Consider the following 25,381-nt stretch of genomic DNA (forward strand, 5'->3'; position numbering starts at 1 on the left):
ACTTCTGCTTGAGCCCCAATTTCCGTTTCTAGTGCGCGTCTACCGCTGCGTCCACAACTGAGACAGTCACGCCATTTTTTAGTCTATATGGGAATCGGTTTTTGCGGTTTGACTTAAGGCACCGTTTCCGCTTGAGCTTGGCTTCCCCGTTTTCACTGTGCGTCTACCGCTTCGTCCGCGACCGAGGCAGTTACGCCATCTATGAGGGTATCTGGGAACCTAAGCGTGACTACCCTCAACACTAATTTGTCCTCCGGCCCAGCCCTACGAGAGCTCCGCTGTTAATATAAAACCGGGTAGTACCTCAATGAATTCACAACCTGTGCATTCAAAGTCTCTGCGAATCACGCCGGAAACGCAGTCAACTAGTGTCGTTAGTTATGTCGACATGTTTTGACACGTGAGAGGTATCGTACGTTGTGTATCTCCTTCGTTGTTATCGCAAACAAGTGCGGAGCTTATAAAAACTTTACAGCGCCACCTCGGTCAAACGCCATGTCCATATCTACGACCTTCTTGCCTTTTTCCGCGATAGCAAATTGAAGCGTCAATCGTGTACCGTTTGAATGGCACAGTAGGATGAGACAGGATGTACGGCACGACCAATTTTCTGCGTCGACTCTATTTTCCCTCGTTGTCAGCATCGTCTGAACATGTGACTGGCATTTTACTCCAACCCATTGATGGGGTGCGCTCGTACGAAAAAAAAAAATCCGGTGCAGGTGCTGCTAGAACGCCACCTTAAACTATCGATAGCCCACTAAGCAGTAAAATCACTGTTTTCCTTTCTGAACGGGCTTGTACTAACGCCTCTGACAAGGGGTTCACTCTCACATGCAGCAGCGAACTCAATACCTTTTTTCTCTGTCTCGTCTCTCTGTAATATACTCATTTATTTTTATATTACCTCTGTGAGAGGTAGAAAACAAATATTTTTCTCGCATGTTAAGGAACCACGTGTGGTCTAAGTGATTCAAAGTCGCCCAATACGGTGTACCTCGTAATCATATCGTGATGCTGGCACCCACAAATTAACTGTTCCCGGTCGCTTTTACAAAGATTATGTACACCTGCAGCTAGCTCCGTCCTTATTTTTGAAATAATACTAACCAATCAATTCGTCAACAAATCGTTTATTTAACGTGCCCTGGAACTACCATCACGTGCTAGTGCAGCCGCACGTGAAGACAAAATGAGAAAATCAACCAAAAAGAGCGAAAACGCACAGACAAAACGAAATGATAAATACGGGCATACATATGAGCTTTGTTCAATATGGGTGCGTTATAATAGCGACAAAAATGAACATCACGGAACACGCGGTTTGGGTGGAATATATTTTGATCGCCATCGATCGAGTGGTCGCAGTTGCAAAGTAACCAACGGTAACGTCAATGTTGCCTCTGGTTTCATGTTCACTTTCATCTGCATAGCTTGAGGTGAAACGAAAGAGCCGTTGAAGGCATCTGTGGCGTACTAGGCCCTCGCTTTGACGTTTGCTGTAGCCCGAGTGTTCGGCTCGCGAAGGATAAGTAAATGCGCTGACACTGCCGCGCTCGTGTTTCAGCATAGATGTAAACGATTTTGGCCGCCGTTCTTTCTCCGCAGGCGTGCAGCGGCCAGTGCCGGTGCCAAAGGGCTCCAAGCGAAAGAAGGAGCCCGGAGGCCGGGAGTCCGAGCAGCCGTCGGCGGCGGCGTCACCCACACCTGCCGTGACGAACCCGGGCGGCAGCCCCGGCGTCCCTTCCGGCGCCAGCCCCGGAGCCCCGCAGCCGCCGAACTCGGCGAACCGGGCGCGGCTCTCGGAGAGCCCCGTCAACGGCGGAGACAGCGGCGACAAAGCTGCCCGCAAGAAGAAGGCGCGCACCACGTTCACGGGACGACAGATCTTCGAACTCGAGAGGCAATTCGAGATAAAGAAGTACCTGTCGTCCAGCGAGCGCGCGGAGATGGCTAAGCTACTAAACGTCACCGAGACGCAGGTGAGTGCTCCTGCTGCGGCCTAATAGGCTCTAACGCGGAAGATACGTGACCAGCACTTGCCGCCTTGAGACAGTATGCGGTGCACTACACCGAAAGTGATGCAAGTGCCGGCTGCAAGGGCGAGAAACCAGTCGAACTGCGACGCGCGCAGTAAGCTTTTAGCGTCGCGCCATGAATGTGCGTGCGCAGACTGCAGGAGAAAGTTTCGTCACTATAGATAGACTACTCTCGGGCCGCACTCAAATCCTGATGGTACGTGCAGATTTGCGGGGTTAACTGTGTAGTTTTTTTCTACATAGTTTTTTTCTACGTCATCGCAAGGGCACATGCATGGCGCTCTGTGGGAGTGCATGAGACCGCGTTGACACGTGTTGACACTGGCCATGACCGCGTTCGCGCAGATACTGCGAAGGTGACAAGCTGAGAATGCATTGAGCGTCACGTAGGAGTAGCCGGGTGGTGCGGGCCGACCTCCGCGTCAGCATTGTCCTTCGATAGAGTTCCACTCACTCACTAGCTCACAACGCGAGGTGGGGTATAACAGTCAAACCATTGTTGGCGCGCAGATACTTTCTTTTTTATCATCCAGGTCGACCTCAGACATAACTTTCAACGCAATACAATATAGGTGCGTCATACGTACGCCAACCAAGTGGTTCACTTCATCAAGTCTATTAAATCCACGGATCTAACTTTGCGAATCTGAAGGGCGACCCGGAGAATACGCAGCTGCTTTGGGGTGGCTCGCACAGGCTTGTGCTTGCAACCCCAAATTGAATGTGACATTAGTGTATGACGAACGTTATAGATATATATAGCATGAAAATCACGCTCTCTCTCTGTATATATATATATATATATATATATATATATATATATATATATATATATATATATATATAATGACATTCTATTGTGTTCGCAACATTCATGTCAGACTATGTCGATATATATATCGACATAGTCTGACATGAATGTTACGACCTCATTATATATATATATATATATATATATATATATATATATATATAATGACATTCATTTGTGTTCGCAACATTCATGTCAGACTATGTCGATATATCTATCGACATAGTATGACATGAATGTTGCGAACACAAATGAATGACATGCTATATAACACGAAAATCATGCTGCTCTACACATGTCGTGTTCATTATTATACCCACGAACTTCTCTTCGTACTCAGTTGGCACTTCATTGGATGCGACACTGCCTCTGCGCAAAGCTCTTCGTACTTATTTCATTGATTTCGTACTCATTTCATTGATTTCGTACTCATTTCATTGATTTCGCATATATTAAGATTGACATGGTTCGACATGGCATGCGACGAACATGAATGAGAGGTCTTAGCATCTAACGCATGTCATGTGTACATACGTCATGATACACATGGCATGATATTGGTGCTCTCGCGGCTGCTTAGTAGACTCGATATACTATTCCAAAACTAGTATCACGTGACATCAGTGCATGTACACTACGAATAATTTGTCATAACAATAATATCATGCCATGAACGTATCGCAATATATGGCCACGTTTATGTGTGCTCTCGTGGTCGTTTCATTAACTTGGTGTATGTCAAAATTGGCACGACGAAACATTATTTCAATGACTGACTTCAGTCAGTCAGTCTTGTTCGTGCTGTATAGAGCTAAAGGTGAAATTAATTGAGTTACGAGCCTTACGCGCGGACCGAGGGGAAGTCGGTGGCCGTGGTTGTAGCCGTATATAGGCACCGGCGTTACAATGCGTGAGCAACACAGTGCCACGTGACCAGAAAGCGCCGTTGTGCCTGATACGCAACAGGTCGACGGTGCACGGGCACTGCTGCTTCGCTCGATGCGCGGTAGGGAGCTTTAAAATAGAGTAGGCCATGAGCGCAATCGCGTCATATTATTTCGCCCGCTCCCTTCAAAAGCCGCAAGAATTCCTACACAGCACGCGCTGTATACCGCGATAAAATAGGATACGTCGTTTTAGGAACGCCGTCTGCAACGTGACCATGCGCGCTTTGCCTAAAGTTAAGATTAAAAAGTTAGCATAATTCGTCGTATACTTTATTTTCAAGAATCTAGTAATGATATTATGTAGCATACATTGCAAATATACAGTATCATCCCTCGCATACGAAAGAAACACCATCATCTTTGAGGCATATCGATTGTCAATATTCTTGATCAGCGTGAAGCTCCATTGCTTCACTATAACGCGCTCTAAATCTCTGTACTATATAGGCGAGTCCGCGAGTACAGCAGCTGTTATGTTAACCGAACTAGCTACCTAGATGCAGGTCGCGTCCCGGTGGCGATGGCACCCAAAATTAAGTTCGTTCAGTAAGGTTTTGATGTACGCATCAAATTGTGGTTAAATTTAAAGTGCCCCCTTTTTGTGTCATTCATTTGTTCATTATTGCATGGGTGTGTCTTCGAGACGATAAACTTCCACTCGTGACTGAAGCACAGGCCATCAATGATGAACTACGAGATCTTAATCGGTGAAAGAAACGCAGCGACGCTGCCCGCAATATTTTTTTTCTGTCCATCATTAGTTACCGTTATCGCGTGCCAGGAAAAGACTGAGTAACTGTCTGCGACAAATGCTGCAGTAGCACGTAAGCGCTCCCATTTATACGACGAGGTATAGAAACAACCAACTCCTACTTCAAAAGGCCCCGACTCAGGTTAACAAAATGTAATTTAAACACTGAGGTTACGTGTCTGGAAGGTCGCAATCATGGTGAGGGTGTACGAGCGGGAGGTCTCACCACGACTCTCTCCAAGGGAAGAGAAAAAGAGGGGGGGGGGGGCAGCACTCCCAAGAGGCTGCAGCAGCCGGTGCGGCTCACGTCCCAGCTTCACGGAAGGGATGCCTGGTAATGGGCCGCCGAGTCCCGTGTCCGACCGGCCTGGATTTGCTGCGGCGGCCTCTTCTCCGGCCGTGTCCGTTGCCGACAGATCCTGGCTCTGTCAGCCCCCGCCTTTTTTGGCGGCGCGGTAACGACCCGAGGACGCCTAAGTAGCGTAAAGGAAGGGGATGCGCCGGTCCTCTGATTGCCTAGAAATACCTAATGGGAATCGGGAGTCCGGAGCAAATGGCTCGGGGGACCAACTGGGCCGATGGAGACAGAAGGGCAGTCCGACGCTGGCCGACGCTAAGTGGTACCTTTCCGAGTGGGCGGAATGGCTGGCGCTCGCCAACTGGCGTCGCGAGGTCGCCGCGCGTCTTCGAGCAGGCGCCCAGGGGCCGCATTTAACGAGAGGAACGGCCCAAGGAGTTAACTAAGCGGGCTGGCGGCGGCTGCCGCGACACCGCATTATACAGAGTGCGCGCTCGCAAGGCCGAGCCGCTAAGTGGCCTAATCTGGTGTCGCTTAGCTGGCCTCGCCCGCTTTGCCACTGCTGTTGTATACGTGCTGGAAGCACTGTTCTTTTTTTTTTTTATCTTACGACTGTAACATGAGCGCCCACTCTTGTCCGGACATTTGTGTTCCCTCAGAAGCGTTTGAGGCAACAGCCGAGTCTTCTCGAAGCGTTGCCTTTCTTGGTGTGTGTATCGCAGCAGAGTAGTTCTTGCCACAGCGGCTGCACACTGGGGAACGAACCTGCTAGGGAAAAAGGGTCTTTGACCAGAAGAATGAGTGATGCACCAATGTGGGATCTGCTATGTACTTTCGGCAAAATGCTGGTTCATAACGCACCGACGATTCAGCGATGCGCTGTAATGCGCGTTGTAGACACTCCATATGCAGCGTCCTTGTTCAAGACTCGCTTGACTGTTACTTGCGTTTGGATACCCCTCGATGCATCACGTTGATTCTTTTATGCTCTCGATCTTTTTTTATAATGTGGAGGAGACAAATAATAAAAAGAAGGCTTCCTGTCGAATATTTTGCAAACAACAGGTTCATCGGTGTTTCCAGTGGCATTTGCACCGCCATCGAGAACGCTAACATTTGGCTCCTCCTTTCCGAGATAGTATTTTAACGACCCACCGTTTGTGGACTATATGGAAGGCGAGGTCATGAACAGCAACATATCCAGTACTCCACGCTAACCGACGAAAAGTAATAGTGCGGTTTACATGAAGTTCTTGAATGTTAGAACCGCATTAGGACAATGATCGTCATCGTAGTAGTGAACACCACATTAACATTGAGATTCCTGGTTTTAAATGTATGTAAATTATGTCATGTGTCTCATGGAAGTGTGGCCGCGGTGAGCTCGAGGTCGTGTGTTCGATTCCTGTCGTGCAGCCATGTCGTGGGTTCCTAGAAATTGCCACTCCGCGTCAGGTGTACAATCGTACATCTTTGAATAAAATGAGTAATCTCAGAATAAGAGAAGAGTTTGCTGGCCTATCATACCTGCTAACCATTCCGTTCACCCAAAATGTAACTTTTCATGTATGATAAGCTGAAAAAACACAAGGAATGAAAGCTACGGTGGCTTCAGCAAAGTAGGAAAGGTAGAAGAACTCATTCGCTAGCCTATATCTAACGCTTAAAAAGTTTTATCGGAAGAAAACCTGGTACAAGTGGACCTGCTTTGCTAACAGACTGTCTTATAAAAGGAGACTTCATCATTGATTTGAACAATAGTTGTACGTTTTCTAGTGAAAAGCCATAAATCACCTTTATTATCTGCGAGCTTACACCTATATCAGTAAAACCTGAACGAGAGGAAAAAGAAAAAAAATGCCGGACTCACTATAAATAGAGTTTATTAAATGCGAAACATTTCTTTGCGTATAGCAGACACCTTTGCGTATGTATCTATCCACTATCTGTCCATCTAACCGCCTACGTATGGGTGCTCTCGTAGTCACTCCGTTAACTTGAGGTAAACCAAAATTAGTATGGGAGGGTAAGATAGTTTGATGAATAGGAGTTGCTGACCATGGTGGTGGTGGTATATAGTGGTTCTTGAAAAAAGGAAGAAAGGCACCTAATTTCTGTCTGCCATAGGGTGACACGGGGCAGTGCCTTGTAGGGGATGAGGGAAGGGGATGAACAGGATTGATAAGGTACAGATGTGAGGAAGGGATGACAGGAATAATGTGACAATCCCGTCGCTCGCGTCGTCAAATACTTTCCGCCAGACACGTGTGGCACATAGCCGCATACCACGGGTGGGTATGGGCCACAGGTGTTTGACAGTTCGTGTCTACTGAGCAACAGCGAGAACAGACATCGGTAATAATTTAAGTGCGAGAGCGTTAAGAGAAATCCACATTGGCAGCGTTGACCCGATGAATGCTCAGGATAAATGCCATGGTTCCAGCGGGAATCGAACGCAAGCATTCTGCGTGGCAATCAAGTATTCTACCACAGAGCCACGCCATGTCTCAGAACTACTTCAGAAACAGACTCTATGTTCGTGAAACGTCAATTGTGCATGGTTCCGGTGCTGGCTATCCAGTTTTATAAACATCACACGTGTACTCCTATGATACAGCCGCCACGTCGGGGTAACGTGAAATGTAGTTAAGCGCCATCCACTTAAGTTGGCTTATGTGGCCAGAGGCCAGGGCAACACCATCATCGCGAGCACGAGTGCTTAATGTCAGCTTACCGCCTTCGGTGTTGCTATATATATATATAATACCTACGTAGCTGTCGGCCTCCTTACTCAACTCTAAAGACGGGGTTATATAAAACATGTTCGACTGTTCAACATACTGTACCTACATCGTTTATACATATTCTTAGCGTTATTTCATATGACGTTTCGCTCAATTAAACTTGCAACACAGTCACTTTCTTTCCGCATGCTTCGCATAACATCGATTCCCAAGGTGCGTGGGATCCGCCGAATTTTTTTTCTTTCATTGAATGCATACTCTGTGTAATATCACATAAATATTAACAAGAAGAACTGGAATTTGAAGTCCCAATACCACGACGATGTGCTTATGAGGGACACAGTCGAGGAGCTCTCCAGAAATTTTGACTGTGTCGAGTTATATTCAACGTGCACATGCACTGACATCGCAAAGTACACGGGCCTCTGCTGCGGCCGCGGTCGAACCTGCCACCTTCCGGTCAGTAACCGAGTGCCGTAACCGCTACACCACCATGGCAGACTTTGTAGACTGGTTGTACTTTGGTCTATTGTAGGCCTAGCTGTTAAAGCTTCCTGACAGTGCCTCGTGACGTCGGTGTCATTAGTGCTCACCAAGGCGCAAGCGTATGGCTGTATTCCGCAGGCGATTCGAAATCCACATATCAGTCTATGTTGATGCTGTGTAATCAGTACTTACATGGCGTTCTTGCCATGCGCCTCCACCATTAAGTGTCCTAGAGGTTGAATTGCAGTTGCGGCTCTGCGAACAACAAAACGCTCGATGTAGACCAGAAAGGAAGGTTATAAAAACAAAAGTTTGGTCAGAAACATTAGTCTGCACGACTGGTGACTACGACGGGAGGAGCGGCATTATTGATAGCGCTGAAATACGCATGTGAAGCACGACATACGCGATAAGAGAGAGAGAGAGAGAAAAAAAGGCTACGCTCTTGTTTCTTCAAGCTCAAAGGTGATATGAATTCGTGCCCGTAGTTTTCCCACACTCGTCTCGGGCGTAACATTTGTGAATCGTGCGCTCGTAATCTGCGTCGTCGTGATAGCGTTTTGGCGTGCGCAATAAGAGCAACGAAAGAGCTTCGCTGAGCAGTCTCTTCGGAGGACGGAGAAGATACGACGCTCTCGTATAGTATCCTGCATGAACTGTCGCAATACAAAAATTGAAGAGGAAATAGAAAAGAGGCTCGGTAAAAGCCTCCCGGAGTCGAGTTGATCGCCTGCGTATATACACGCGCGCGGCATTTTAAGCCACCGACGCCAAACCACTTTGAGCTCGAGGACTTCCTGGCGCTGTTCTACGCCGTTATCTTAAGACGCCTCTCACCTGCCGCCTCGCTGACAGGCGATTACACTTGCAAATACCCGCCGCTGGGTAACGTAATAAAAGAGCAAAAAAAAACACACAGGAAAGAACGCCCCCTGCAGGACAGTGGACGCGGCACTCGCCCTTCTCCCACTTCTTCTGACCCCCTAATGAGAAATCCCATCACGTATGGAGACGATGCGTGCGGCTGTGTAAGTGTTAGGGAAAAGAGGGGTCCGCGTTTCGTTACTTTAATTTTTTTTCCTTCTCTTTCTCGACAAGCGTATAGCACTTGTACGCGTCAGGCGAATCGGGGAGGCATCCTGCTTTGCGCTTTGCTGCGGCCGAGTTAGTAATAGTTCACCGAGACGTCGACGAAACGCGGTTCATAGAAAGCTTCTTTTCTCTCGCGCGTCACTTCCATTTAGGCGCGCTTTTTCTTTCTTTTTTGTATGGACGTTTAAGCAGGCGTCTCTCGGTGGCTCCAATTTGGAGCACAGAGGAAGAGAGCGAGATATGGGGGGAAACGATTTGCATTTTTATATTACGCTTCGCCGCCGCAGCATTAATTAGTCGGCGCGCGCTGCTCTATCAACTGCTCCCCCCCCCCCCCCTACCCCGTTATAGATTGATAGACGGCGAGCACGACCCAGGCGCCGTAGCGAGAGAGAGAGAGAGAAGCGGGAACGAAGACGTGCGCACAGAGCGGAGGCGAGAGATCGGGGCAGGCACCAATAAAAACGCTTCGTTATTTCTGGAACCAATTAATATGCCTTCAGCACTTTGGCTCATTTTGATCGCGTGCGCCTTCGCTTCGCAACGAGTGCTTTCCCTTCTCGGGACCACTTATCAAAATACAGTTTTTAAAATACTCATTACGCTTTATATTGCTCAGTAAGTCGATCCCTAATGACGTTATGTCCTTAAATGGATAATCGATAGCGACCGCGGCGGTCACGTGAACGCTGTGCCGACGCACTGCCACCCCCCCCCCTTTTTTTTCCCCTGCTCGCCGACGCATGCAGCGCGCGATGCGAGGTACACACCGCGGGCTCAAGATAAATAAGGCGCCGAGCGAGCAGCGGAGAGTGCCAACCAATTCGCCGATTATGGTAATGAATGCCGCTCTCGGGCGCGAGCAAATTATATCCGGCGCTGGCGATTCGGCTCCCGGCGCCTGCCGCCGCGCCGCTCAGAAAACTCTTTAGCGCCTCTTAACGAAGATACCTTACTCATTATTGCGCAGGTATACCGCATCGGCGTCGTTCGTTTAACGGCACGGAATTGCGGTAATTTTCGTTACGCCTTAAAGAAGGTTATACCACGACGAGATTGGGCCCACTATACCCATCTGTGGGGCTCCTCAAGTGTTATTTTGCGGTTTTCAGCGATCACAAAGATGGAAGTGCATTATCGCGTACTACAAAACACGTTACCTGGGCAAGGGTACCCATTTCGCTTCGGAAGTACCGATACGCGATCCGTGGGAAGATTTAATTTACACTTGGTATAAGTCACTTCACTGCGAATCAGCTATACGAATATGCGTACCCCAGTGCACATACGTCTCGAACATCTATTTGCATTCGTCACAAAGGCTTGTACGTAAGTGTCAAATAATTAATTTTATAAAAGGTACGCACGAAAATACGCACTTGCCCTTTGCTCCGGTTGTCTCGAGATTCAAGCAGGGACCCGTGCAGTTGAACCAACTGTGAAGATGCTTGCATCGTTAGGCACTCGATAGGTAATTTCAGAATAGGCTAAGAGTGCATAAGCCCACAGATTGTGAGAAGAGCCTGCACCACCCACAGAAGAAACTGACTTGCGCAGTCAAATAGTGTATCGTGCGTGTGCAATACCTAATTCCGGCAAGAACTATAGGAGGCGCCGCAGACGCCGATGTTTTTTGATAGCTGCTTGTGCCAAGAGTTCGTGCCGCCTGTCTGGTCAGTGACGCAAGGAATCGCGGCATCATTAACGCAAGGAATCCTACGCCATGCCACACTGCATTTGACAGCGAACGATGGCGTTTGGTTCTTCGAAAAGAACAGCTATAGTATATGTACATTATTCAGTTGACGAAAAGTTTACAAAATTCAACTGCACGCAAAAGCAATAATATGAAATTATGTTCAGAGTTCAGTGGGATTTATGGCGTCTTGTGGCTACAGCACTGATTGCACCTGCTGATTTATAAGTATATGTAGTCGGACGGAATGTAGCAGGAGGAATAAGTTTAATTTTCAATTACAAAAATCAATGTCACGCTGTGGTGACACAAAAAACAAAACTGCGTAAAGCGATATTTCAAAATTTAACTTTTCATCGAACAAAGAAAGCTATGCCCAGACAAAGGAGCCTCAGGCCCACGTTGCCGTTCCTTGTGTGACCGTGCGTTGTATATTCACTAGTGACGCATCGTAACGTTTCAGCCATAGGCGGGAACAGAGTTTCCGCCGATGTTGGGAAGGAGGAAAGAGGGGAGTTTCATCTCGGCGCTCTTCCCCTATCCCTGTTGTCCTAGTCCAAGAGACATCATGCTTAACAATAGATCAAAAAATTAAAATAAGTGATAACCTGTTTCTCATAATGGCCCGCCTTTGGTCATTAGCTTTTCGGGATTAATGGTGAGAAGCAAACAGCTCTTGTAATCCAACATCTGGGGCTCTTGAAAGCCGTTTTCGCCCAAAACCTACGTGGCCATTGCCCAAATTTTTAAACAATGACGGGGTAGGTCCGACTAAATGAAGGTATAGGGCAAACTTCACGCCCCGATTAGATGAACTAAGGTGGAGGTGGGGGCGGAGTACCCCTCGTCAGCACGCCTATGACTGCAGCGTAATCTCTGGAGCAGTTGTTACGGGATATGTACACTGCAATTCGCATCTCACACGCAGTGCGATTAGAATAAGTACACGATATTATAAAATAGGCAGCGAGAATCTGGAAGTTTTCTTTGCTTTAGGGCTCGTCTTCTGACAACTTTGTAATAGTGCGTGGGTAGACCGGCTAGACAGATTACAATTGACTACATAATAATAATAATAATAATAATAATAATAATAATAATAATAATAATAATAATAATAACTAGGGTTTAACGTCCCAAAACTACCATATATTTATGAGAGACGCCATAGTGGAGGGCTCCGGAAATTTTCACGATCTCGTGTTCTTTAACGTGCCCAGGTATCGCACAGTGCATGGGCCTCTACCATTTCGCTTCCATCAAAATGAGACCACCGCAGCTGGGATCGAACCTGGAAATTTTCGAATGCAATCAAGACTTTCATGTCGAATGCAAACAAGAGTTTCATATAATCCTGCAATATGTACGAAATAAAGGTGAGGAAACCTTGTGGAATGCTCGCTGTTTTTCGTCCCGCATGTCCAGATTGCGAATGAATGGCGCACTTTCGACAGCCACTTACGTCTTCTGCCCTCATGTGAGTTGGGAATTTCTTCATATCGCGAAGAAAGCCTCCCCTGCAGTGTCCTTCAGCAGTACCCAATCGTACCCAATCAGGAAGCACGATCAACCCGTATATGTGTGCATGCACCTTCGAACCGGGAGATTTCTGGACTCAGCCGATAGTAACATTCAATAAGTTTGCTGCCCTTACAAACATGGGTTTGGCTTTTCATGCACCCACGAGTCGTCTGCCAGTCACTTTCTTATAGACTCGACCGTTCTGTAGACCTCGTCTGCGGATATTCTGCAGACACCTATAGCAGCCGGCAAGCAGCACAGTTGTCTGATAATGTGTACCCAGTGTGTGTATGTGTGGATATATATAGTATTTAAGTATGTGGCTATATATTCTGGACCATGACACATTTGATAGCAATCGATAAATGACTTTCACCATTTAGACACCCATTATAAACCCACCAATCACCCCCGTATAGGTCTAGTATGCATGTTTTCTGTATACACCAAGCACATAGCAGACCTTGCTAATAATGTGGGCTCTGTGTGTGTGGGTGTGAATATATATATATATCGGGTCATGACACAATTGATAACAATGATGAAATGTGTTTCATCATCTATTAGTCACCCACCAGTCACCCTCATACAAACCTAGTCTGCGAATATTCTGCATGGTCTGTAGGATTTCTGCAGAAAGGCTACAGCTTTTCTGGAGCCTCATGTGACAGCCCACCAGTTGGTAATTACTAGTGAGTAATTAAAAAAAGCGTTGCGCGTTTTTAAGGTATGAATTAACAGGCTTGTGTGTTTTATGGCTACCTAATGGCCACCATACATTCGCATGTATTCTGTGAACATGTGAATGCAAAACTTTGAAGCACACGAATTTTTTCACGGGCATTTAAAGGCAGGTCAAGATAACAACGCTATACATACGGGGGGGGGGGGGGGGTTAGGTTGTGAAGCACAAGTGGTCCGTGTGGGTGATATTTACTTTGGGCCTGCGTGTATGTTGCGGGTAGAGTAACTGTATATGGCCCCTACGGGACCAGAGTAGCGCAACTGTTTTCCAACGCCGCCGGCGCCGCCAGCAACCATGCATTGTGGAGAAGCTGACGCTCAGACTAATTTTGTGTGCTCCGACGCCGCCGCGACATTGGCGCGAATCATAGCCAGTCAAGTTCAAAGCGAATCCGGCTGGTCCTCGCGCATTTTCTGAACGCGGTTCATGGATGCGTGCGAGTGACTGTGGATCAGTTCCATGTGCGCACCAGGTCTGCAGTTCTACCATCACAACCATCGGAATGTTACAATGACTGGGTAATCTGGTCAAAGACGTTTTGCCAGTTTTACCAGCTGCTGAGAGCTCCTTCGTTTGTATTGTACATGCTAAAAGAGAACTGCACTGTAATTTGTTGCTCATTCCGCATCAGGAGTGACTCATGGTCTGTAGAATGTTTGCAGACAGGCAGTAAAATTTCTTTTAAGGGTGGATTTTTCAAAAAGCAGGGAAAGTTTACCCCGCTCCTTACAAAGAACAAAAAAAGAAGCCACAATTATGCACCCAATTCAAACCGTTTTTGTCCCCACGTCACCCCGAAATCGGCATTAGTACACGTAGACTCGTAGATCCAAGCTATGAGATATGTGGCGTAAACATTCCGGTCACCAAAAAATCATGTACAGGGGGAATTTCGAGGAAATCCGCTACCTAAAAAAAAAAGAACTCTTACCAGCTCTCTCAGAGAACGACTGGGAGGGCCTCATAAGGACAGAAGACAGAAACCTGCAAGGGGATCTTAGAACCTATAGGCCACATGTCGCCTTTTTCATGTACTCTGCAACAGTAAAGGTAGGAGTACCAAAGGCTTGCGAGCTATATATATTCAAGGATCGATCACATTAGGGCGCAAATATCTGGCGTCAGAGAATTGGACCGGCTTTGTTGTACCTCTGTTTCCAGCGATGCATTTTAGAGCGAAGGTGGTTATATATATATATATATATATATATATATATATATATATATATATATATATATATATATATATATATATATATATATATATATATATCGCGCCATATCCATGGAATGAATGATGCTAAGTGGGCGAAGCTCGAGAGGGGGAGATCGATCGGTAAATCGTAACTTTCTTGTTAAAGTTAGCCAATTATATCATTAGAAAGACGTAAGACTGCGTATATTATACAAATAAACTTTTATTTTGTTCTCGTTCTTGTGTGCAAAGGTGCTTTATGGTCAATGAGATGGTGGATTGGTGATTGGGCGTAGTGGGTTATTTGCAAGGACGAAATAGTTGGGCAGTTTGCAAAGATTGTTACGAATCGGTCACATAGGAAGGACAGACCCACGGCTTTAGTAGTTTCGCCCCTAAAAAATGCGAAATCCCAGGGGAGTGATGTTGATCTGCTCGCGTTTGTATGTAGACACCGTATGTACACAAAATGGTAATTACCAGAGTAAAATGAAGATGGCGCTGAAGGCGGAACGCCCTTAATGCCCTTTAAACACCCTGTGTCAGCGTCGTGTGGTGGCGCTGCTGTAGTATGATGTAGAGCACTGCGAGAGGCTGAGACGGCGCATCATTCACGTTTGAGGGAAAAGCTAGTAAAGGTGAAGGTGAGTCGACAGCAGCAACACGAATAGAGACGGCAAAAGTGGGACCGCGCAAAAGCGGTGAATACGTCGAAAGAATATGAGTATACGAGAAAGACCGTAATCGTTTGCGGTCGCTCTCGCCGGTAAAACGATCGAACAAAGAGGCGTCTCCTGCGGCTTTTACATCCTCCCTTTTCTCCCCCTTTTTTTACTCTCCTTTTTTTTATCCCACATATTCTCTTCCCTCTCTATATCTATTCTCATCCCCTGCGAGTGTTTCGGTCGAGGTGTCCTCGCTAGAGACAGTTGTCGTGCACTCCTCCCATATTTCCCTAAGTTTCCTTTGAACTTTTTTTCTATTTCTAAACAAAGAAACACTCACAGCTGAAACATGAATGCATCTTCGCTGGTTATACGAGTCCATGTTAATGCTGCAACACCACAAATATATTGTTTTCGGGTGACCTGCCACAAAAGGCAAGAAAACAATAATCAGTGTCTCAGCGTGATTTTGTCATTTTTCCCCTTCCTCCAGCAATATTCTCCACCACAGCTTTGCAATAATACATTTTGCCTGTTGTATGATACAACTAACGTTTGGTGGTGATGAAAGCCACAATATGCCCATCTGCAAGCATTTATCCACTGCTTCTAAATGGGCTAATGATAAAAATTGTGATCGCTATATGCTTTCCACAATAATGGGTATATATGCGTATTAAAAACTCCAAAGCCCCTGTTTTCTGGGGAAAAAATGTTTAAGCGTTCCAACATTCCAGCATTGGCGAACACGAAATTGGCATGATGATAAGTTGCATTAGAAGAGATTGATGCGTTGCATGGCAGTGGTGTTAACGGCGAGCTCCTGTTTAGCTTTCAACGCAAATTATTAGGAGTGGCCCTAAGCTTTCTTTTTCTGGTTCGACTGGTTCGACGTGCACCTAATTTCAAGTACGCGGGGCTCCAGCATTTAGTTGCCATAGGAATGCAGCCGCTGTGGCCGGCACTCTAAACCGCCGGTTAACAAAAGAGCAACGCAACTACTACACCACCGCGGCGCGCCTCTTGCAACTTTTGGGGCGTATTTTAACTAACGAAAATAACGATAATACGGATTTCCATTCCTTTTTTGGAAACCATGTGATCGCGGTTTTTGTGTAAAGCTATGTCATATCTATGGCGGGCTCGCCGTTCGTCACCTGGAAGTATCGAGCGTGCGGCGTTGAAGTCAGGAAATGCACGCGCGAAATGCATGACGATTGTTGTTGTGGCGCCAACGGGTTTAACAGTGTTTAGAGGGACATACGATAAGCTGCGTTAGTCACACACTGCTCTTGCAGGTGGGCACAGTCACTCGGGCCAGCCATGCGAGAGGCCGTTCGTAGCTTCTCAAAACGCATGCTGTTGACTCAAAGCGGTCGGGCAATGCGCGGAGCTGCAGCTGATGCCGCTACCCCCTTTTCTCCACCCTTTTTGAGCGAACGTGTAAAAGAACTCGCGCAGCAAGCGCTGAACCGCCGAAAACTGCTCGGCCCGCAGGCCTCGTGTTGACGCCAGTGAGTCTCGGGGGGGGGGGGGGGGGGGGGACTTCATCTTTATGCAAGAGCTTGTCGACCGATATGTGCCTCGAGAACGGTGCGTCGCCTACTTGTATAAACAAGCGCATCGCGTTCGTGCCGCTCTGGCAGGCGAACCATTTGCCGGGCGACCGAGTGTGCACTCCTCGTTCTTTTTTATGCCTAGCGACCCTTCGCCATCTGGAAGCCCTTTAGTGAGTGCCAGAGAGCGTGTGTGTGTCTGCTTTGCAGGCGCTGCCCCTTTATCGGTATTGATCATGATCACCTCTCCGCCGAGCGCCCGCGGCTCGCAGCACACCCCCGCACGCGCGCCATTGCCTACTGACGAGTCCGCTCCCATGGGGACCACTCAGAATGCTCCGAGCGGTTCGGGTTTTGCCGGCTAGTGCAGTGTGATGGTAGCCGGACGCCGATTCTGCCGGTGTGAACGTTAACGGCGCACCGGTCAAGATCGTGCATTCCTATGTCATAACGCGTATGAGACACTGCGAGTGGCTGAGGGCGTCTGCTTTCTTGCCAAAACTGTCCGCATTTTTTGCTGTGTGACATGCGTTGTGCATTCCCGTTGTACCGATTGTAGCTACCAGTCCCCACTTCGGTAGACTGTACTTACACGACAAGCCGAGAAATGCTAATTCTTGTTATCAAAAAACTTACTTGCTTAACGTGAGCTTATGGAAGCATGGTAAAGCCATGCTTAAAAGGGGTGTATATATATATATATATATATATATATATATATATATATATATATATATATATATATATATATATATATATATATAAAAGGTAAAGAAGTGTATACCTAAGGGCTCGTTTTTCCGTGTTTTAACACAACATTAATGAGATATAACAGACAGCAATGCCAAGGAATGTACAGGGGAAGTTATTAGAACCAATGGAATGTAAATAAGAAGAAAGAAAAGTGGATGAAAAAATAACCAGCCGTGAGTGGTTAGAGCATCGAACGCGTTATTCGAAGGTCGTAGGTTCCTGCTCACGGCTGCTTATTTTTTCATCCACTTTTCTTTTTTCTTATTTACATTCCATTGGTTCTAATAACTTCCCCTGTACATTCCTTGGCATTACTGTCTGTTATATCTCATATATATATATATATAAGAAATTCAGAAAGGTATTATCTCTTCCTTTATACGTACGGAGAACTTTTGCGTCAAACTAAGCCTCTTGCTGTAGCACGCTATTAGACCCCCTGTTGCTCATGATTCACGTACAGGAAAAAAAAGATGGCTAAATTGGGCAAGGACCACGAAATTGGTGGTTTGTAACGCTGGAATTCCAAGTAAAAGATCCACTGCTCACTCGAGTGTCACGGTGCGCCTTGGGGACAGTTCGAACAAGCCTTTCCTAAAAACTTGCAATGGGCCACCTAATGGGTCATCGCGGAATAAATTTCCTATCCGACGCTACTATATGGGCCGCTTTCCGAGCTGGAAAGATACTGAGCGCGCCGACGGAGGGAGAGCGGAGAGGTTCCCTGTCCCGCAAGCTAGGGACATTTCAGGCTGCCGGAAACACGGTGCCGCCTAATAACGAGGCACGTCGGCGGGGGGCGGCGAGGAGCGAGCGGGGCCGCACTAATTAATGCCGGCCAGCATCGAATTCCGCTCGGCCTCGTGAGCCCCATCTATCTATCAGCGGCCCTCCGGGATGAAGCGCTCAGATCGGCCGACAGCGGCGCCCCGCTGCGGCTCTAATCAAGGAGTGCTGTGTTGCACGCTTCTTCTCGGCCTCCGCCTTGCGACAGCGCGCCAAAAAGCGCTTCTTGAAAGCGAGGCAGGGCGCCCTCGTTCTCCCGTCGCTTCCATCTTGGGCACTCTGCCGCACCACCAAAAGGCCTCGCCATCACGTGCAGATTGCCTGCTGGCATTCGGAGAGGCTGCTTGAGCCCATCGCACGGCTCGCATCGTCGTATATACACGTGCACGCTCTCGGGAGAACACGGCTGGTTCCTCCCTGAAGAGCGCTGCCGTTCTTTTTCGGCCCTGGTTTCTCTCGAAAAGGGCTCCGTCGACTAGAGTTGAGTCGTTCTTATTCTTTTTTTTTTCTCGAAAAGCGGATGTTTCCTCGTAGGATAGACGGGAAGAAAAGAAATCGCGATAGTTTTAAAACCACAAATATGTACATTTTTTGATCGATGTACTTAAAAAGCGTTTCACCCACTCGTTGTATTCGCAGTCTGTTAGCGGTAGGCACCAAAGAACGTCCGTACATGCGGAGACAGAGACTGTCACTGTTAACTACTGAACATGTTTTTCTTTTCACTCTTTCTGCCACGTAATCTGCGCACTCTAATAATCTAAAACAGTAATTCGCTCATTGTGTTTATGAATGTCACATCAGCTCTGGTAATAGCCACATGCGATTTTCCTACTGTTCCAAACTTCATGAGCTCCATTACCTAATCAGCAAGTAAATTTATCTTGGAGCGTGGGTGATTTCTCTACAGCGCGTCCATTTCGCGTGCAGAAATTTCAACTATTGTTGATTTGCGTAGCAGTATTTCGTGTACATGTGTGAAAGTATCATTCATGAAGTACCACTGACGCCATTTCGAGTAATATTTGTAAGTGGCGTTAACAATTTACGAGGAGCGTAGATAGATTTCATGATAGGTCCGAGACACATTCGATAATATGCCAGAGCTATTCTTGTTCTGCTGTTGCAGCCCCAACTGTCGGCTTTGTGCGGCCCGGATAGCGCGCACTTAACTTCGACAATCCGTATATCCGCGAGCTGGCACAACTTAAACCTAACCAATTTCGATTCCATGTGCAGGGTTTGGTCGTAGCAGCGTGTCGTCAGAACTGTGTCTTAGCCATTTCCCTTGTGTTTCGGTATCGCTGAGCCCGAAAGCTGAGACTGTATACGGAAACATATCGCGTGAAATGCGGCGAGGAAAAAAAAAAAAGAAGTGTTTTCGAAAAAGTGACGTCGTTTGCAAACGTCCAAAAATGAGCAGGAGATTTCCAGGCAGGTTCTCGTACTTGCTTTTCTTGTGCGCACTGATTCTTTCTTTTTTTTTTTTCTGCCCAGCTTCTGTGTAACGCGTACTGTACTCTTCCCATGTTGTCCCTCTCTTTTCTGTACGCTAACTATTGTTTTTTTTTCTTGTGAGTGTGTGGTATTGTTGCAATGAAGATTGTGCTTGCGAATGGTCCAGCTAGTGCCACAACCCGACCGGTGTCTCAATATTTGTTCTCATTTTTTTATATTTATTCGTCTCCTACCCCTATCTGTGGGCTTCTTCGTCGCCCTCTTTCGTCAATGCGGCTTTCCGTGACAATTTACATATATATTAGTTGTATAGCTCGGCGCGGGGCGCGCAGCAACAGCAGTCGCAAATGCTGCTCCGCCGCGCGCGTGAACGTCGCGCAGCGCTCACAGCCAGCGCGTGGGAGAACTGCCTCGTTGGAAGACTCCAGAAAAAAAGTAATTGCGCGAACAGAATGTACGAAGTGAATGGGGGAGGAGGGGGGGATACTCGGGGCAAACAGCGGGTAAACAAGCGGGTGCCGCCCGTTCCTTCCTGATTTTTCTTTCTCTCGCGCGCCCGCCTCCAAAGCGCGATGCGGTCCTGCTGGTTCGGCGTTTTTGCCGAGCGCCCCTCGCCACTTTGTGGCCTGGAGCCCCGCTGTAGCTGTCGCCGCGTGGCCGCATTAAGCCCGATTTCGCCGCTCTCAAAGGAACGGCACAGCGAGCAACGCGTCGATCGCCTTTGCTGTTCCTCTTTCTTTTTTTCCCGTTTATGTGAGGGATGTCCCGGACGGTATTAAAAGGAACTGATGGTCGAGAACGGGCCATTTGGCTTCCCCGCTCACCTTTCTTCCTTATAAAGAAGCGTGCAGGGCGAACTTCGTTCTGTTGCTGCGCTCCTGACGTCTAGATGCATTTGCAATTTTTCTTTCTTTTTTTTGCTGCAACCCGGCTGTTCGGCCAAATGGCGTAGATCGTTTTTTTTTTTTTTTTGTTTTTCGATTCGGGTGCACGGAGTACGACTCGGGTTTGCACAGACGTCGAATAGCCTGTGGGCTGGCGCCTTGTTGTCTCCTCTTGGGATCGAAAGGCTGCGCTGCGTTTTGCGTGCTGCTCCATAGCTGAACCCGTTATGCGTGGCGCTGATACTCGTAACAGCAATGAAATATCAATCCCTTTTATCTGTGCGTGTACGCAGTCGAACCTCGTCGTTCCCTGATCTTGATACACAGGCGTACCTGCCTAAGTATAGCTTGCTTTTGTTCTTTCGCTCGCAGGTGCAGCTTTGTACTGGGGCGAATTATCAATTTGTAACTTTTTTTTGTGTGTCATAATTCCTCCGAATTTAGCAGTCACCAGCAATCAGCTCCTTAATTGTTTCGTAGACTTGGATTCATTGCTTTTGCCGGCCTCTGGTTTTCTAGGAACGATGAGTACCCTTGCTTAATAAACATATGGAAAAATCTAGAACAGTTCTCAGGACGTACTATTTAGTCGCAAACTGGCAGCTGTGTAACTGCAACACATACAATATCCACTTGACTTCTTGTTGAATCCGACTAGATAAAAGAATACCTACCAACCACTCTTCTTTTTTTTTATTATAGGAAATACGAGTTATGCTGCTTTTGTAGTTACTGCGCTCCAGCGGAACATTTCAGGCGGTTTTCATCAAAACAGGAAACGAGCATGGCGCTATTTCTCTTTCTATATAGGAATACTTATTTATGAATAAAAAAAACAAATTGACTCCTCACCTTGAGGCCACAGTTATAGAGAAGTCAGATTACGTTCGGCTAGCATTACTTATAAAAGGCAAAGCGCTTAGCAACATACCGTAACAATATACAGAAAGCACACGCCAAGCATCATACAGTGTGCACGGGGAGCGGGGGGGGGGGGGGGGGAGGGGGCAACGTCGACGTTAATGTCGCCTCTTTCGGGAGCTGCGCCCGTAGTTGGCAACCTGCCACTGCTTAACTCAAACGCGTATATCGCCAGCATATACAGAAAGGCTTATTGCACGCGGTAGAATTTCGTCAAGTCCAGATTAAACAAATTGAAGTGGGACTGGGAAACCCGCTCTGCGGAACGCCACGAAAGCGGTTGTGATCAACGATTCGGCTTTTCATGGTTAGCACACAGAAGCATCTTCTCAAGATGCTGCGGCAAATTTTTCGAAATATTCCTGTTCCTATTTCAATACTCACCGTGTCACAGAGAATGGCTTCCGCACGTTGCATTGTCTGTGAAGCTTTCACATAGAATAACGTATCACAGCCGAGGTTATTCCCCGTTCTACGTGTAAGGTGTCAAAATTAACGTAGTCTGGATTACTTCCCTGCGATTGTCGTAGGGGGGATGCAGATCCGCCCTTACTCCCGAAAAGTTCAACTTTTTTTTTAATGCGTATCGATGCACGCGCTAACTTAGCGAAAAAGTGGTTACCCTCCCCCCCCCCCCCCCCCCGGCGCCCCGATCAAAATCAAATTAAAAACTTCTGGCTACGCCCCTGTTATACATCCCTCCCCCTCTTTTTCTCTTTTTGCACAGAATGGGAGGTAGTTTGGACTAAACAACTTCTTTCGCTATGTAACGTATACTTTGCGATAATTAAGAGCACAATACCCATCCTGTGCACTATTATTTAAAATAACAATGCAACACTTTTCAAAGTAATAATGAAACGGATTCATTGAAAGACTTAATTGATTCATGGATCGGCCACCGCAAAACTCTTTAAAATTGGTCAAGTACATGAGGAGTTATAGAGATTGGTCGCACGCTGTAATTGCTTTCTCTCTTCTCTCGTCCCGGCGACCACCTGGAAGCTAAGCAGGAAGGGATTGTACGGAGAAAGCATTTACGTCACGGGCGCGTCATGACCTCAGGCGCTTTTTATATTTTTTTTTGACGCGCAGTATCTGTTGCTGGCTGGGATCTACCCGACGCGTCCCCGCTGACGTGGGTTGCCGACACCTCAGGGTTACGTCGGACCCAGACTCCTGTGGTAGCATGGAGCAACTGCGAGTAGAGGAAACGATGCTGACAAGTTGGGGAAAACTAAAAGAAACAGATTTACTGGTACTTTTTATAATTATTTACAACATAGAAGGTTAGAGTTTCGCAAACCACGAGCGTGGTGAATGAACCGTTCAACCATGGTTCAGAGAGACTTCGTGCACTTTGCAGCGTCGATTTAAGCCTGGTCGGGCTCCTGCTTCCTGATTGAAAAACCAATCAAACAAACGTCACCACCTTCCATGGCATCAGCAATGAACACACGGTTGCCGAATAGTCTTTGCACTCGCGGATGCAATGTTCCTCCGGTCAGTTTCACTCAAGAGGGGGGGGGGGGGGGGGGGGAGTGGGGTACATCACGGAGCAAGTTGGTGGGCGAGTAGTCTGCTGCCGTCTTTCCCTAGATCTGCTGCCGTCTCTCCCTAGAAGGAAGCAAATGATTGGGTGACATCGCTTTTGTCTCGACCTACGAGGTCGGTTGGCCGCGTAACCACCCCAAACAAGCCATTCTGGAGAAATGTCTGTAGCGAAGTTGGCTTACGGTCAGTAGAAGTTGTCACATTCTTGTCCTTTTGTTGCTTCCCGTTGCTGGACGCTCGTTCCGAGAGAAAGGCACTGGGGTTTCAGGTCGTCGGAACGTGTCTCGGCTATGCTCCTCATGGACAGCATGCCGATGACGAATGAGAGTCACAACATTACTTTCAATGCGATTGATGGCGCACGCGCGGGCCCGTGGCTGCCTTCCTCGGCGGCCACGGTAAGGATTTGGCTCACGATGGCCAACTGCTGATCATGATGGCCGAATCAGCCAGTGGCCGCCAATTTAGGTATATGACGTGGTAGTTTGGGTCTAAGGCGTCATCAGAAGAAAGAAGAGGAAATGATTTCTAGCTTACCGTTTGAAAAAGTAATCGTTACATTGAGGCCGTCCGCTGCACTCACGTTTGGCTCACGTTACGTTTTCTCTGGAGCCGCGACTACCGATTGGAAGTGTGTTGTGACCATTTAAATGGGTACTGACACCAATTTTCGAAAGTGACTTTGCTCTCCCATGAAAATTTTCTGTATACAGAGACTGTTCTGAGTAGATGTGAATAAATACTGATAATACAGTTTATCCTGATTTTAAAGTTATTTTCGCTTGGCGCACCTACTGTCATCGCCTCTAGCGTGTAATTAGGCTGCAGTACCAATTCTGGTGACTTCGCGCACCACTATACATGGCTAGTTGCGATGACGTCAGGCATCAAAACTTTCAAAATGGCTGCTTGTACTTCACCAACAGAGCCACAGAGCGTATACTTGCCGTGAAACTGTCACGATATCTTGAACGAGAGACTCATGCTATTTTGACCTCTGGGTGCGGTAGAAACTGAAACTATAGCTTTTTTTTAAAAACATATTGTAAGTATTTTTAGGTGGTACTTGCGCTTAATTAGCAGTGATTTCGTAGACTCTTGGGGGTATTGGCTTACATTTGACGAAAAAAAAAATAGAAAAAGAACAACTGAGAAACTTTGGGTCAGTATTCCTTTAGATTTATTTGGGATTTATCGTCTGAAAACGCCGATATGTATATGAGAGATACCATAGGGGAGGGATCCAGAAATTTAAACCATCGGGGCGTTTATTAACGTGCACTGACATTGAACAGTGCAGAGGCATCTGGCATTTCGTTTACATCGAAATGCAACCGCCACGACCGGAATCGAACGACCTTAGCCGCATTGTAGATATTTCGCTGACTCTACATGTGAACCGATCTCGAAGTCCATGCATTCTAACAGGCCGTCAAAGCGTTAACTACCCCGACGTGCTGATCTAGTGGCTAAGGTACTCGGCTGCTGACCCGCAGGTCGCGGGATCGAAGCCCGGCTGTGGCGGCTGCATTTTCGATAGAGGCGAAAATGCTGTAGGCCCGTGTGCTCTGATTTGGGTGCATGATAAAGAACCCCAAGTGGTCGAAACTTCCGAAGCCAATTTCTATCCATCCATCCATCCATCCATCCATCCATCCATCCATCCATCCATCCATCCATCCATCCATCCATCCATCCATCCATCCATCCATCCACCCATCCATCCATCCATCCATCCATCCATCCATCCATGGATAGATGGATGGATGAATGGATCCGGCTGTGCCCTTTTGATCGGGTAGCGTACGCCACCTAGCCTTAAAGTTGAGTACTATCACTATGTGTCGAAAAATAAATTTCATTTGCGCCCTGATTGTAGCCATCAATCAGTTAGCCTCCTTCTTTATTTCTACCCATTTAATGTATTTTTGCCTTCACTGTCCCTAGCCCCAATGCTCTGACATATTCCTGGCCATTATCCTGGACTATAGGGTGGAGCCATACAAGCGCCGTGGATTATATTAGCGTGGATTTCGACGTTGTTTGTCAGTCGTAATCACACATGTGCATTTCCCTATTATGAAACACAGAGACTTTGTTGTCACATCGGAAGAAAATACACGCACGCATATATATATATATATATATATATATATATATATATATATATATATATATATATATATATATATATATATATATATATATATATATATATATATATATATATATATATATATATATATATACACACACGACACCGGTGCTCTGGCACGCATGCTAGGCCAGAGAAGCTGAGGAAGAAGAAGATAGAAGAGAAAAAGAACAGCTTGTCCAACGAACAGGTGTTTTAGAAATCTTGTTCTCTCTTTCATTCACTACAATGGAGCATTCTGACAATGGAACCTTCCAGCTGAAGCCATCTGCCTTCGTGGTTCATCGACAGCCGGGCCTCTCCACCTAAGGAACGCCGTCCACG

At 47.0% G+C, this 25,381-nt stretch overlaps 1 protein-coding gene and 1 long non-coding RNA gene across 3 annotated transcripts in view; one reads left to right on the forward strand and one right to left on the reverse strand.

The window, feature by feature from the left end:
* Positions 1-11,904, reverse strand: part of LOC142775686 (uncharacterized) — a 134,344-nt gene extending 122,440 nt beyond the window's left edge. The window contains exons 1-2 of one of the 2 annotated variants that reach the window (XR_012886918.1): positions 10,548-11,904; positions 8,269-8,331 (exon numbers count right to left, since the gene is read on the reverse strand). This is a non-coding gene — a long non-coding RNA (uncharacterized LOC142775686). The remainder of the gene's footprint in view (positions 1-8,268; positions 8,332-10,547) is intronic. The other variant, XR_012886919.1, reaches the window with a different exon arrangement.
* The window catches only part of NK7.1 (homeobox protein NK7.1), a 164,474-nt gene that overhangs the window by 116,576 nt on the left and 22,517 nt on the right, over positions 1-25,381 (forward strand). Inside the window, exon 2 of the mRNA XM_037428129.2 lies at positions 1,609-1,982. Within this exon, the coding sequence (XP_037284026.2) occupies positions 1,609-1,982 (374 nt within the window). The remainder of the gene's footprint in view (positions 1-1,608; positions 1,983-25,381) is intronic.

The sequence above is a fragment of the Rhipicephalus microplus genome, chromosome X, assembly GCF_043290135.1.
Source record: "Rhipicephalus microplus isolate Deutch F79 chromosome X, USDA_Rmic, whole genome shotgun sequence".
In the NCBI taxonomy this organism is placed as follows: Eukaryota; Metazoa; Arthropoda; class Arachnida; order Ixodida; family Ixodidae; genus Rhipicephalus; species Rhipicephalus microplus.